The 15164-nt window shown below is 34.0% G+C and overlaps 1 protein-coding gene across 1 annotated transcript in view; it reads right to left on the reverse strand.

Annotated features, from left to right (window-relative positions):
* The window catches only part of LOC145671116 (uncharacterized), a 63636-nt gene that overhangs the window by 34267 nt on the left and 14205 nt on the right, over positions 1–15164 (reverse strand). Inside the window, exons 3-4 of the mRNA XM_081739905.1 lie at positions 7004–7114; positions 2235–2312 (exon numbers count right to left, since the gene is read on the reverse strand). Of these exons, the coding sequence (XP_081596031.1) occupies positions 2235–2312; positions 7004–7114 (189 nt within the window). The remainder of the gene's footprint in view (positions 1–2234; positions 2313–7003; positions 7115–15164) is intronic.

Consider the following 15164-nt stretch of genomic DNA (forward strand, 5'->3'; position numbering starts at 1 on the left):
TTGCAAAATAGTAAAGAATTATTAACCAAGTCAGAAGTATTTATTATTGCATACTGCTTATTGCTGAGAATTTTTTTCTTTTAATTAATTACGATGACTCCAGAGCGAAGAAAGAAGTTCTCAGCAATAACTAATATCCCAAGAACAAATACTTTCTTTTAAAGTTACTAGTTCTCTCCAAACTTTCGACTTGATGTACGCTATAGGATAAAATCGGCTTATTTAAAAGTTCTAATTGTTTACACTTAACTCCTTTTAAGTTTGCCCACCAACTAACTTGCAGTTACACAAATATTAACGCTCAACTAAACACGGTTAAAAGCAGTGTGCTTGCTTCATGTGGGCTGCCATTAGTTTGTTAAATACTGCACTGTTCTAAAGATAAACGGTAACTATCTGCCGTTTATATACAGTGTTCATATGTTGCTTAGTTACTAAATTATATTCTACTTGATGTGGATTTTACACAATTACAGGCTGTCAATAATAAACAAGGAAGCACGTTCATGTTCAGCATCACGATTATTCATTTTCAAATAATTAAACTGAAACAAAACATGTACACTAATGAAAGGAGGAAGCAACAGATTTTTTTTACACACCAGATTCTCTAAAGGTGCGAATTCTGTAACACATCAGGAGTGAAGAAGTAACTGACTGGACAAGAACTCGAACCAGGGACCTCCAGCAATCCATGTTGATGCGTTAACCACTACTACTACGCCACCCAGTCAGTCCGCTTCCCAGAACAGCTACTCACTCTTTCTTTCTCAAGGTCGGTGCTCTCATCTCAGACCACGAGGATTGTACCATAAACCTCTGCTGCGATTGCACAATCCTTGTGTCCTTTTACCGACCACCTTATGACGATTGTAATTTCATATAAACTAATGAAAGAATGAAACAACCGATTTTTTTACACACCAGATCCTCTACAGATGCGAATTCTATAACACACAAAGAGTGAGCCGTTCTGGGAAGCGGACTGGGTGGTGTAGTGGTTAATGCATCGGCAAGGTATGCTGGAGGTTCTGGGTTTGAGTTTCAGTCTAGTTAGTCACTTCTTCACTCTGTGTATGTTATGAAACAGTACAGCTTAAATTCCAATTAAATTGTCACAATATATAACTGTAGAAATACACAAATATTAATGCTCATATCTAAATATGATTACAACTCTTGTCCTATTTTGGAAAGTAATTAAACTGAAACAATGCAATCTTTAAGTTACAATTTAATCGTCACAATAGTTTTATATCCTGCAAAGTACCTGAACGCCAGCACCATCTATTGGCTCAGGCAGCCAGCCAGCGCAAGTAGCGGACTGATGTCTGTTAGAAATTAGGAAATAGCATTACTGAGGGCTGAAGACATTTCCCTTTTATAATCAGGATTAATGTTGGCATCTTTTAACTTTTCCTAAAGAACTTCTACTGAGGAGCAAGAAAGATGAGTTGAAAATGAATGTAGGAAAGACGAAAGTGGTGCTCAACAACTTCGTAACGAAGCAAGAATTGAAGCTAAAAGTATGGAATTAGAACAAGTGAATAACTACAAGATATTCATGGATGGCAACATTAAGGAAGAAATTAACGGACATATTAAACTAGATTGAAGTGAATTCAGAAGGAACAGTTTCATTTTAGATAGTAAAATATTAATGTGTTTAAAGCGTACAGTTTTCAATGAATTTGTTCTGCCTGTTTTGATACACAGATCAGGGACTCTGGACAGTAACAAAATCAGATTACATAACGAAGCATGAAAACTTGTATGCTACGAATCATCCACAAAGAAAGGAAAAGAATCACATGAATTAGAAAGATGACAACAGTGACGGATATTACCATGAAAAGAAAGGCATTGTAAGTGGCCAATATACTACATATTGCAAGAAGACGAACATATTTGAAGAAGAAATTATGATTGATGGAAAAAGACAATTCTTGACTGGATACTAAGAGACACGAAGCGACCTAGGGAACGTGCTCATTAGAAAACGGTATGATGAAATCAAGAAGAACTGTGGAGCAAGATGGAAGAGAATTCCCCAAGATAGACGGCTGTGGAAAAAAAAAGTTGGAGAGCTCTTCATCCAGCAATGGTTAATATGATGATATATTATATATACTAAAAAAACAAGACTAAACTTCTCACAATTCACTTTAAAAAATAAGCAATAACTTAAAATTATATTAAGTTACATTACCATATTTGAGTCAATGTTTACATACCAATATCACTTTGATCATCTTCCGCTTCATCTTCATCAGTAACTATCTCTTGTTTACATTCTTTAGGGGTTCCTTCCACTGGAATAATATTATCATTGACATTAATACATATTTGTATGTTAAATGTATCAATTACAACAGTGTAAATGGTTAATAGTATATACTAACATTTAACGTAGTATCACCTAGGTATATGATGATAATTCTCGAATATAATGTCAAATAACACACCAAAGTGTTAGAGTTAAAAAAAAAAAAAAATAATAATAATAATAATAATAATAATAATAATAATAATAATAATAATAATAATAATAATAATAAATAAAATGAAACATTTCAGTTTAACGTCCCACAATTTTGTTCTTTAGGCTAAAGAAGACGGATGATTACGGCAAGTGAATGATGATGGAAAAATTGGTGGAATGAAATGTGGGAGGAAACGGAAGTACCCCGAGAAAACCCACGGACACGATGTTGTTCACCACAACTTACTGGGCCCAGAATCGAATCAGGGACCCCACACAAGAGGTAAGCGCTCTATCATTGAGACCCATGAACCCTGCAGTTAAAAGGATCTGTAGATGTAACAACTTCGAAGAAGAGCGGGGAAGTACTGGGTTTGCAGAAGTTGGCCAAACCCGAAAAACAGTTCCCACTTCAAAATACTGACTTAAACCTGCCTGGGTTCCTGGGCTTCTTATTAATATATAGTTGGTACATCCAAGGTGTACCATACTGCTTTATTTTTATTTTTATTTATTTATTTTTAACGAGATTATTCAACTGTTTTGGGCGAATTAGACGCTTTCACATATCGTCAAAGCATGTTACAATATTTCATAAATATTAAGACTAAGCTAACAAGTAAAACCACTGTCAAGTTCCGAATATGTTGAATAAATTAAGGAGTTCTCACCTTAATTTGACATAATTAAAAAACAAATTAATGTATGGATGATGTTCATATTTTTAATAGTATATGCATTTTATATTTTAAAAAAGACCTGTAAAGCAAAAGGCAATAAAATTTCAAGAACACAGTTGCCTAGAATGTGGGAATTATTGATTTACAGCAATCTCGGCACAATGTTAGCCCTGGAGATTTTTCTTTTATGTAGCCACTTTGTTTTGGCGCAGTGAAGAATGGGAGATACTCGGTGGAGGGAGCCCGAAATTTCAACTTAGCAACACAGAAAACAGTCTGATAAAATTGGTGAATTTTTGTTACAAGGTTATTCCTTCAACTTTGGAAAATTTACGTATGTTATTTTGACGAAGAGTACGAGAGTTATTTTGAGTGTGCGCCAAAATTCAAATGATATTACATGTAAGTATTCATTTCGGCGTGAGAAACCAACGCGACTGGGGAGGCTCAAAATCCAAATTCTACACTATCGTGGAAAAATATTCGACTGATTTTTAACACTTTTGGCACAAGAGTAGACCTTCAGCCTAGGAATATTCATAGGTGTCTGCGTCCATGTGGTATAATTGGCGAAACAATGGTACGGAAGCAAATTGGATGATCTATGTGAAAGGACATACTAGGTCATAAAAGAGAAGATAAAGGGTAAAGTACTTAAAGTGGTGGTTGAAAATGGAAGAAGACAAGGATTTAAGAAGTGCAGGGCTCATAGTGATCTAGTCTCTTCTAAATAGTTGAAAAGTGACCAAAATCTCATCAAAAGTAACTTTAAACCTTTTGGGCATAAATTGGATTTTACATATTTTTTTTTCAACCAAAATAGCTGAAAAAAATCATCATTTCTGCATCATAGCTGAAATACGTAATGCTTTAACGTGTTAAGATTTTTTAAAAAAATACTTAAGTTTGTCACCTAATTAAAAAAATTGGATTACTTGAGTTTAGAGGTTCATTATTAATTTCATGTTTTGCACGGTATGGTATTTCAACTTTGATCTGGGGGAGAGGTAAGGCCATGGGGCCCCGAAGAAAATTTTGTAGGGGGGGACATCTCCCTGGTTGCTATATTACGTTTAGGATTTTTTTTTTTTTTTTTTTGTATAAAGAAAATCTTAAGAAATTTAAGTTGTTTTCGTGAGCCAGGAGGGGGGCCATCTCCCTGCCCCCTCTTCGAGTGCCCATGGGTAAGGTCAAATTTCTATATTTTCATTACGTCCAATAATACAAAATTAAAGTAATGTAATTCATAGCATCTAGATTACCATTAACTGATAATAAAATTTTGCCTTGCACAATTGGTTTGTTACAAATTTTGTCTTGGTACCACATGATTGGTAAACATCGGTATGGCTTCTACCAACATTCTGCATACAATGAAAAGGAAACTGTACACAGGTAATATATGTCATTCTTCTTTACCACAATAAAATCAAAGCAAATAATATGGATTATGTTTATACCCTTATTATGAACTTTTAAAACAAATTACAAATGTTAATTAAAAATGCAGTTGCATCCAAAAATGAAATAAAAAGCAGTAGCAAGAATGCGTGCTAAAACCAGATTTTCATATTTTCACATAAACTTAGTCTTTCTTCACAAAGAAGTGTGTTATTAAGGAGGATTTTCTCCTATCCACCATCATCTGTTTCTGTTCATCTTACAAATCCTGTTCACGAAAAAATGGCTTTACTCTCCCAAAAAGTAACTTTTAGTGAAAAAAAAAAAATGAAAATTTTAGTGACCAACTTGAAAAAAAGTAACTTTTAGTTTTTAAAAAAAAGTGACTCGCTATGAGCCCTGGAAGTAGGTGAAGGAATAAGGCTGAATACCCAGGTTGAAGGGCTTCCTGAAAATTCATAAAGAAGAGATAAAGTTAAGGCCAGTATTGGACTGCAGAGGGATTTGTCTCGAACCGTTAGAAGAAAAATTAAGGAAAACGGCAAAAGAGACACGCAGTACCTAGGCTACGAGAATCACAGAGTGAAGAATATAGAAGCAGTGAAAAGAATGACAGAACAAATAGGGAATAGGAGAAAGAAGACAATTATGTTAAGTGTTGATATAAAGATGTTTCCCAGTATTAAGAGAGAATATGTGATGAAGACTATGTGATAGAAGAAATGAAAGAGCGTAAAATAACAGATCGGAAGAAAGAGAAAATGATAAAACCGTTGAAGGTATTATGGTACAAGAATTATTGTACAACAGGGAAAAAAAATGGTTAAAATTAAAAAAGATTAAGTATACGTTCAAGATTAAGTTCAGTACTGTCAGAACTGGTGATCAACAAACGGAAGCAAAATGTGATACAAGAAAATGGAAAGAACCCAATAATGTTCTGCATATATGTGGATGAGAGTATGGGAGTATGGAAAGGAGAGAGGAGGATCCTGGAAAAAATCGTGAAGATGAAAAGAAAGGGAGTAGACGAGAAAGTGAGAATGTTATAAACTTCCTAGACATGACCATCGAAGTAAAATAGAGTCGTCTAGATAACAGCATGAAAAGAAAGTTAAGAAACATGGAGAGGTGACTAGAGGAGATATAATAAAGAGTAGGAAGGAAGAATACGGAAGTTTCAAAACGTATTAAAGAGGAACGGTCAGAAGAAAGAGACATTAAGGAAAAGCAGAATAAAAGAGGAAAGAAAGGGGAAAAGGAGAAGAAATGGCACGAGATAGAGAGAATTGGAGAGAAGACAGAAGAGCTGAAGAATTTATTAAATGGAGTAAAGACGTACAGAAAAGGAGAACGAAGAGTTCAGGATGTGGTTAGGAAGGTGAGGAGTAGAAGAAAAGACATATATGAAGAAAGTGTAGTGTACAAGGATTGTGACATGAAATACATTGAAGAAACAGGGAAAAGATTTAAGTAAAAAAATAAATCAACATAGGGACGATATGAGGCTGAAGAAAGAAAATAATACTATTTACAAACACGTGAGTACATTGGATATGGACCTACAACTAATGTGAAAATCCGAATCACGTTAAGCTCACATCGCAAATCGAATCCGGGTTTCCCGCACAAAAACCGAGAGCAACAACCGATTTTCCACTGAAAAAGAACCTCTCAATTCTGTGGCCTTTGCATTTTATCTGTGGATATGCATTTTATCAAAGTAACATGATAAAAACTCAGCACCAGGACAGTGCCAACTATGTGTAAAAATCCATTTCAAACAGTTCAGGGAGTTTTCCCTTGATGACAGAGACAATGTAGATTTAAATGTACAGAAAAAAAATTTGAATTTTTTTCCTCTCTCCTCCTTAAAAGCGTAATTTTCGAAAACACTGGGACATGTTCCCGTTTATGAAGAATTTACATTCCAGCCCTAGCTTTTGGAGGTCTTGAAATACTCTGTTTCTGACATAAAATTTGAGCCCCTTCTTCCTCACACGATACTCATTTTAATAAAATCGACATGATAAAAATCAAGTTTTACGTAAGTACTATGTTCAAAAATTCATTTCAAAAGGATCAGCAGTTTCTTCCGTTTTGATGTAACAAATAAAGTTTTTTGTTTCTTTCTTTTTTATTATATATAGAGTGTGTCCTTTAGGTGCAAGGTTTCAAAACTTGAAATTAAACTTCTTGATGGGAAAACTTTTTGCGACATTCCTTGAAAGAACTACTTCCTTCTTTTCCTTCTTGACGATTCTTCTGTAGTAAACAAAATTTAAAACTCACATAGAAATTACTTCTTCTTATCTCAATGTAACTTAAAGTAAATGATGTTAACAACTTCCACTTTGCTCGTGTAAGGTACTTCCGCTATAAACACATGCACAAAGCAATAATTATTTAAAAATATTGATATTATAATAGTAATACTTACAAAAATCAGTCTCAAAATCCGCATCCTTTCTCTTCCTTCCCCTCTTTTTTCTGCTACTAATTTTAGATGGAATTTCAGATACCACTCTATCAGTATTTTCATCATTATTATCTGGAAAGATTTGAGAAATTCATACATCATAAAGTTTTCAAGGAAAAAAGTGTAAACTAAAATTACACTGAACAAGACTACATATTAATCTTCAACTCAGATTTGCATTTAACAAAATAGTACAGTAAAATATGTTAACTTTGCCTCTTTTTTGTATGGAGCCTGTATTTTCTCGAAAATATCCATTATTTGTTACTCTGTAAGTTGGTCGATTGTCTACCTTAGTACTTGGCCGCATTAAAGCAACGTCAGTCTTGTGCTGATAATGTTTAATTTACCACTATATGTTGGACATCTAACCATTTTCATTTCTTAGGAACACTTGCTAAGCGTCATTTACTACTGTTAGTTTTGGATGGTCAACGAACTAGAGGGAGGAAAAGGAAATCTTCTCCACTGGAAGCAACTTCTTCAAAAATACGGGAGCTGATTGATATTGTTTATTGCTCTTTTTTTTCTTTTCGTGAAGGTATGAGAAAATTACTTTCCACTCATATACTTTCTAGTATGCAAGAAACTTGTGTAGTTCAAATGAATTTATTGAACATGGTTCTTACTTTTGTCTCATGTTGGAAGCCTTTACCTTCTGAGGAATTTGTATGAAATTTATAACAAATATTGAACCAGTTCACACTGCAGAAAAGAAAGAAAACAGCACAGGTTCTTGCTAGTCGACATCCATCAACAAGGCAATTGTAACTGTTTGTAAATCTACGGGACCAGTTTTGATATTTCGCTACTTTGAAGGGTGATGGATATGTCAAATATTTCCTTCAATTGACTATCTTATCTGCACCCATCGCCATAGATAGAAGGAATAAAACAATAAATAAAGAATATATCTTACAGTTTTGTTGGTAATTAGAATATTGAAACTACAGTTAAATCATAGTGTGCGAAGAGTAAATTAGATATTTATTACATGTAATGTTCTTATATTACAGAAGTGATGCTAATACGTATATTACTAATAAAATATAAACTAGCACATAAGTAATAATTCCTTACTACATTATAAATGCGTATATTACAATCTATAATACTGTCAGAATACACGCCCTGGACGCGGGAAATATGGGTTTGATTCTCAGTGAGCTCATGTGCTTCGGATCTCACGTTAAACTCTAGGTCCATGATCTCATATAGCTTCTGTGCTGAAGGGACGCTAAATCCTAATTAAACAACCAACCATTTTTATTATTAGTGACTATTTTTTGCTCCTGATAATAATAATAATAATAATAAAAAGAGTTCACATCGAAACTTCTGATTTTCGATTTCTTCATAATCATATTTAAATATGTATCCGTGACTGAAGTATGGATTGTTGAAATGTACAATAGACAATGATTCGGGTGGATCTAGTGATTAGAAAAAGTTAGTAGTGCAGATAAATTTCTCTACAGAAAAATATCGGAAATATCGTCCATTCTATTTATAAAAGGGATTTTCAATTCTGGATAAAGACGGTGAAGATAGACCATAGCATGCTCTTTGTTGAGAAAAGTGATATTAAGTGAATCTATGAAAGCGTAGGCTGAGACGCCATCTTGAAACGAAACAACGAGTCAATTAATAAGCCAGTAGAATATTTTCGAAACAAACTGCAACTTCATCGTTCACAGAGTCTTTAAATTTGTCGAGTACACGGACATTAGTTATATTTTAGCGTTGCACTCTTATTATTTTGCCTCCTGAGTATTTAACTAATACGCTAATCTCAATTTTTATTGTCCGTATCTTAAAAATAAACTGCATAGATCACCTCCATCTAGTATTGTAAAAAAATGTTTTTTTCTGTGAAGTTTTTTTTTTTTCAATAAAAGAACCTCGTTCTTTTTCATGTTTTTTTCAAATGTCTGTTTTTTTTCTGGTAACTATTATTTATTGATTTATGTTGCAGATAAGTGAAATAATCAGCAGAACTTGAATCGAAGTCCTCGTAACTTACAAATCCTTTGTTTCTTAGTACCCATACGAGCAAAATTGTCTGATTATTGTACATTTTCTCTCCCTTTTACATCTTAGTTCCAATAGTGTTGCTGGGAAATACAGGGTGTTTCAAAATAAATATTGGGGTTTAAAGGGTTTGTAGTACTTATTACATTTAATGTACACTGACAAACAATATATCAAGTAAAAAAGCAACTGAAACAGTTTTTGCTACAAGTGTTCAATGTGAGCACCATTCGTCACAAGCACACATCCAGTCGATAGGCGAGAAAGGTCCATAAACTTTCCGCCATATGGCACAAAACACATTCAATTTAGGGGAGCCTCGTTGCAACTGTACCATCTCCTGAAGATTTACTGAGCCCAGATGCGAACATTAAGAATGTTCACATTAGCACTTAGGTGTCGATTTATCACTGAAGACGACACGATCCAGAAAATCTTCATCGTTATGTAGCAATATTTCATTTGCAAAATTGGCACGTAAACTGTACTCTGTAGGCTTTAGACCTTGTAGCAATTGTAAACGATAAGGACGTAGTTATAAGCGTCACCTTAAGAATTCTCTACACAGACGATTACACTGCAACTACAGATTCAGTCTCTGCAAAATTAAAACACTAAAAGCTGTCTGCTCTCTAGTCACCATCTTTGATACTAGCTCTCTCTAACAGAAGACAGAGGATACAGTGTATGCGCATGCGTGTGTACAAAACTGCTAGAGTTGTTCTTTCATTTGATATTATTAATAATTGTAACTTAATTGTATTATAATTGATACTACAAAGTTTCAAAACCCTAATATTAATTTTGAAACACCCTGCATTGCTTCCAATTCTGCCATCCTATATTCATGTTTTGTATGTAGACTCATGTACAAAATTATTGTCGCATATCTATAAATATGTTGTTGTAGGAATATAATTTGATAACGAATTTGCCCGGTTTGTATGATCGGCAAAGATATATATTTGGCAAATTTTATGTCAAAATAGCAGTAAATAAGAACAATAAAACGAAAATAAAACTTTCTTGTCCATTTAGCAACATTTTGTTTTACTCTAATTTTCGCATTTATAATTCTTTTCCTATGAAATTTACCACAAATATACATTTCCCGATTATATACATAGTATCAGTATTAGAAGTACCCTGCAAAATCATTATCAAATTATATTCTTACAAGAAGACAGTTATAGATATGCGACAATCATTTTAAACATGAGTGTACATATCAGGGCCGGTCCTAGGAAATTTGCTGCCCCGTCACGGCATCTATCGGTCACGAAAGTCATGAAATAGTCACGAAGTCAGAAAACGGTCATGAAAGTCAAGAAAAAGTCGAAATTTAGCTTTTGGATCACGAATTTTTTTATCTGTACAAATATAAGTATAAACTGGAAAATTTTGTTCTGTAAATGTCAAAGTTAACCATCACAAATGTCTATGGTCGGCTTTGGACGCTACCAAATCGCAAGCAAAGAACGCTTCTATCGCATGCATGAAAATTCAGCCTAATTCGTACCCAAATTCGCTCTTGAGAATGTTACTGAATTTGATGGTTTGAGAAAAAAAAGGTCACGAAATTTCATTTTGAAATTTTAGAAGACACCCTGCCTGTACAATGGCATCATTTAACGCCTCCCCCTTTCTCCAGAAAAAAACAAATCTTAGAAGTCTCGATTTTAAGTATGCTACTCCAGCATAAACAACGAAGGGGAGGGAAAGTGAACTTGCACTCAGAAAGACTTAAATACTACAAATACAATCTCATTGTGTCTTTTTTTGGTTAAATAATAATCTATTATGCTAATGAAAGATAAAGCAAACACACCTGAAAGATGGTAACCCTTTTTATAGAATTCAATATCTATCTTCAATCTCAATATATCAGTTTGCAATCCAGTATAACTAGCTTTTTTATCTTTATTTCTTGAGTTTCCTTCTACATCTGTTATTTGTTTTTAAATAAAACTTGTTTCCATCTTCCATGATAAGGAACTTATTTGTGACAAAGACAAAACTAGTTTCTGTATCATGATTGTGATAACTAACTGAATGGAACAAGTGTTCGAGAATTGAGTTCTTGTATTTGACAACAATCAAGCAATTTATACTGGATTTATTTGACCATTTGCTTTAGCACTGTTCGTGTGACCTTAAACTAAAGCGAACTAAACATGATTTATAAAGTTAGTATTCAAATAGAAGATCAGCTTAGTAAATTTAACTACCATCATCAAGAAGCCTGTTTCCAACAATAAATATTTAATTTAAATAATATACTTATGACAGCAAATGCACGTGTTGCACATATGATAGAGCCGGCCCTGCATATCATATATTATCTAGTCGACAAATTATTTATGTGTGATATTTCGAAAAGTACTAGTAGACAAATTAGTATTAGTTTTTACCTTTAGACAAGTTATTTGCATTTTATACTGTACGTGATATTATTAAAGGCCTACTTACACGAAAAAACAAATTTTCATTTATGGTTATATTTTTTGGTTGATATTGGTGAAACACTGCTGAAACCCGGATTATTAGTAAGTATGCTACTCATATATATTGTATCCGTCTCCTTTAGCCTAACCAGCATAATCGTGGGACGTAAAACTCAAAGATTTCATTTTCATATATATACTAGCATCAATTATCCGCTTCGTTGGGTTAAATTAAGAAAAAATAGTAATATGTTTCGTTAGTCAGTCACTTTTTACTATTACTAACGCGCTCCTTGATATTGGTCATTTTAGATGATTTTTATATATCCCCTCTCCTCCCCATGTTGCGGGCCACAGAAACGGAAGTGTCATTGTTCATCTCAGCGACCCCGAAAAGTGTGAATTCGACACTGATATTGGTCATTTTGAATATATATATATATCCCCTCCCACAATTTTTGTAGGGCTGAGTTTGGATTTAAATGGCATCAGAAGTGTCACTGTTCATCTCAGCGACCTCAAACACTAAAGATTCGACAGTAATATCGGTCATTTTCGATCATTTGTAAATATCTTTCCCCCTCCTTTAAGTTACATCGTCAAAGTGATATGACAAAAATCATCTCATGTTCGAACTTCATTTATGTTGAAAATTTGATCGAGATCGGTTGGGTGGTTCAAGAGTTGATTTATTTATTTTTATATATTTGTCCCCTCCCTTCCCCCTCCCGTAATATCTACCATCAAAGTGATATGATAAAAATCAGCCCCTGGTCCGAACTTCATCCATATTGAAAATTTGATTAAGATCGGTCCTGTGGTTAAAGCGTGATGAAGTCACAAAGACGGTCATTTTTATTGTTATTCTTTTTACATATATACCTCGGCCTCCCCCTCCCCCTCCTCTAGGTTGCACCATAAAAGTGAAATAGCGAAATCATCCCACGCCCGAACCTATCTATGATGAAAGTTTGATCAAGATAGGTCTGGTGGCTCAAGAGTTATTGTTTCATTTATTTTTATAGATTTCCCCCCTCTCTTCCCCCTCCCCTAATTTCTACCGTTAAAGTTATATGATAAAACCACCTCAGATCCGAACCTCATCTATGTTGAAAATTTTTTTAAAGATCGGTCGGGTGGTTTAAGCGTGATGAACTCACAAAGACAGTCACTTTTATTTTTACTTTTTTTTTTTTTTTTTACATATATCTCCCCCTCCCTTCCCCTTCGTTGCACTGTAAAAGTGAAATGAACAAAACATCGCAGCCACAAACCTTGTCTATATTAAAAGTTTGATCGAGATCGGTCGAGTGGTTCAAGAGTTATTAAGTTTTATTTATTTCAGGGCTCATAGTGGTCTGGTCTCTTGTAAATAGTTGAAAAGTGAGCAAAAGCACACGAAAAAGTAACCAAAAATTGACCAAAAGCACACGAAAAAGTGACCAAAATCTCATCATGTCCCTTTTTTCCTTTGTCAATTTCTCCATCACCTCTCTGTTTGTTGTTTTGTTTCATCTGTTCTTCTTTACTTCTTTTTAAGCTTCCTCTTTTCTTAAGTTTTCTAAGTATGCTTTGTAGTTACGGTAAGCAAACTTAGCAGATGTACCGGTAAGAAGGTTCTGAGTAAGTGGAACCAGTTCTGGCCTATTTCCGAATTTCTTCATCCCAGACATTATATTTAACTTAGCATTGAGAGTTCTCAAAGCCATGAAATATTCAAATTCAATACCTATTCTTAAGAAGAACATACAAGAAGCATAACACAAGATGAACATGATGAACCACACAAACACAACATTGAGCGGAGCGTTAACTATTACGAGAGAAAAATATTACGAGAAAAGACTATTATGATAGAAGAAAGAATAGACACAGAAGGGTTCTCAACCCCACCTTGAGAACTTAAGCATCCACCAACCATCCACTGTACTTTAGAAAGAATAAAAGCTGAAGTTAGAATAAAGCTGACTGTTTCACTGTGTCAGCAAGTACTGAAGCTTTCAGAAAAGTAATGAGTAACGAGTTTCTGCCTTTTTCCATTTATTTTTATATTTTTCTTAGAAAACTGCCAATGAAAAACATAAATCACACGAAAAAGTCACTTTACCTCCCAAAAAAGTAACTTCTAGTGACAAATTTGAAAAAAAGTAACTTTTAGTGACCAACTTGAAAAGAAGTAACGTTTAGTTAAAAAAAGTGACTCGCTATGAGCCCTGTTATTTTTAAAAATTTCTCCCTTCTCCTCCCCCTCCCCTAATTTCTACCGTTAAAGTGATGTGATAAAAAACCACCTCATATCTGAACCTCATCTATGTTGAAAATTCTGTTAAAATCGGTCGGGTGGTTTAATCGTGATGAAGTTACAAATACAGTCGCTTTTATTTTTACTTTTTTGACATATATCTCTCCCCTCCCCCTCCTCTTCGTAACACTGTAAAAGTGAAATGAAAAAAAACATCCCAGGCCCGAACCTTATCTATGTTGAAAGTTTGATCGAGATCGGTCGGGTAGTTCAAGACTTAAGTTTTATTCATTTTCATAGATTTCCCCTCCTCCCCTCCCCTTTCCTAAGATCTACTGTCGAAATGAAATGATAAAAAAAACTTCCCATGTTTGAACTTCATATATGTTGAAAATTTGATTGAGATCCATCGGGTGGTTCAAAAGTGATTAATTCACGAATATAGTCTTTTATTTTTATATTTATTGATTTTTGTGTATTTCCCCTTCCACTCCTTCCCCTACGTTGCTACGTCAAAGTGAAATGATAAAAGTCATCCCAGTCTTAAACCTCATCTACACTGAAAATTTGATCAAGATCGGTCGGGTGGTTCAAGAGTTATGAAGTTTTATTTATTTTTTTCTATGTCCCCTCCACCCCTAAGTTGTACCGTCAAAGTAGATAGCTAAAAACACTCCTAGCCCAGAACCGCATCTAGTTGAAAATTTGATCGAGATCGGTCAGTCGGTTCAAGAGATTAAGAGTCACAAACATACTCACTTTCAATTTTACAATATATATATATATATATATATATATATATATATATATATATATATATATATATATATATATATATATATAACTACCGTACTTTACGGACTATAAGACAGCTTAATTTTTAAGCAATTTTTAAAAAAAATACAGTAACATTTTTATCATTTTTGTTATTAGATTACAAAGCCAGACAGCGTTAGCAAGTTTGAGAATCCCCGCGACTCATGTTCGTCTCATCGGTGCACCGTTGCTGCCAGTTGATTCCAATGTTGCCAAATAGAGGTAGGTTTCCCGCGGCATCAGATATACAGCCATTTTTAAGACTGGCGGGAATTTTAAATCGAACACTGAACATTTTTGTATTAATTTCGAGTATAAGACGCACTCGAATTTCGGAGGCAATTTTTCGAAGGAAAAACTGTGTCTTATAGTCCGTAAAGTACGATATTTAAAAAAAAAAAAACGAAATTTAGAAAAAAACGAGAGGTAATGTTTTTTGTAAAAAATAAACGTACTTTCTGAAAGAATGCGAACTTATTTTTTTTTATTTACAACACTACCTCCATCAACAAACTCAATTCCTAACCTTTGATCCTTTACATCATGGCCAAAATTGACAGTGATTCATCACGTAGCTTTCGAGATTTTG

Source organism: Thermobia domestica, chromosome 15, assembly GCF_964235325.1.
Source record: "Thermobia domestica chromosome 15, izTheDome1.hap1.1, whole genome shotgun sequence".
In the NCBI taxonomy this organism is placed as follows: domain Eukaryota; kingdom Metazoa; phylum Arthropoda; class Insecta; order Zygentoma; family Lepismatidae; genus Thermobia; species Thermobia domestica.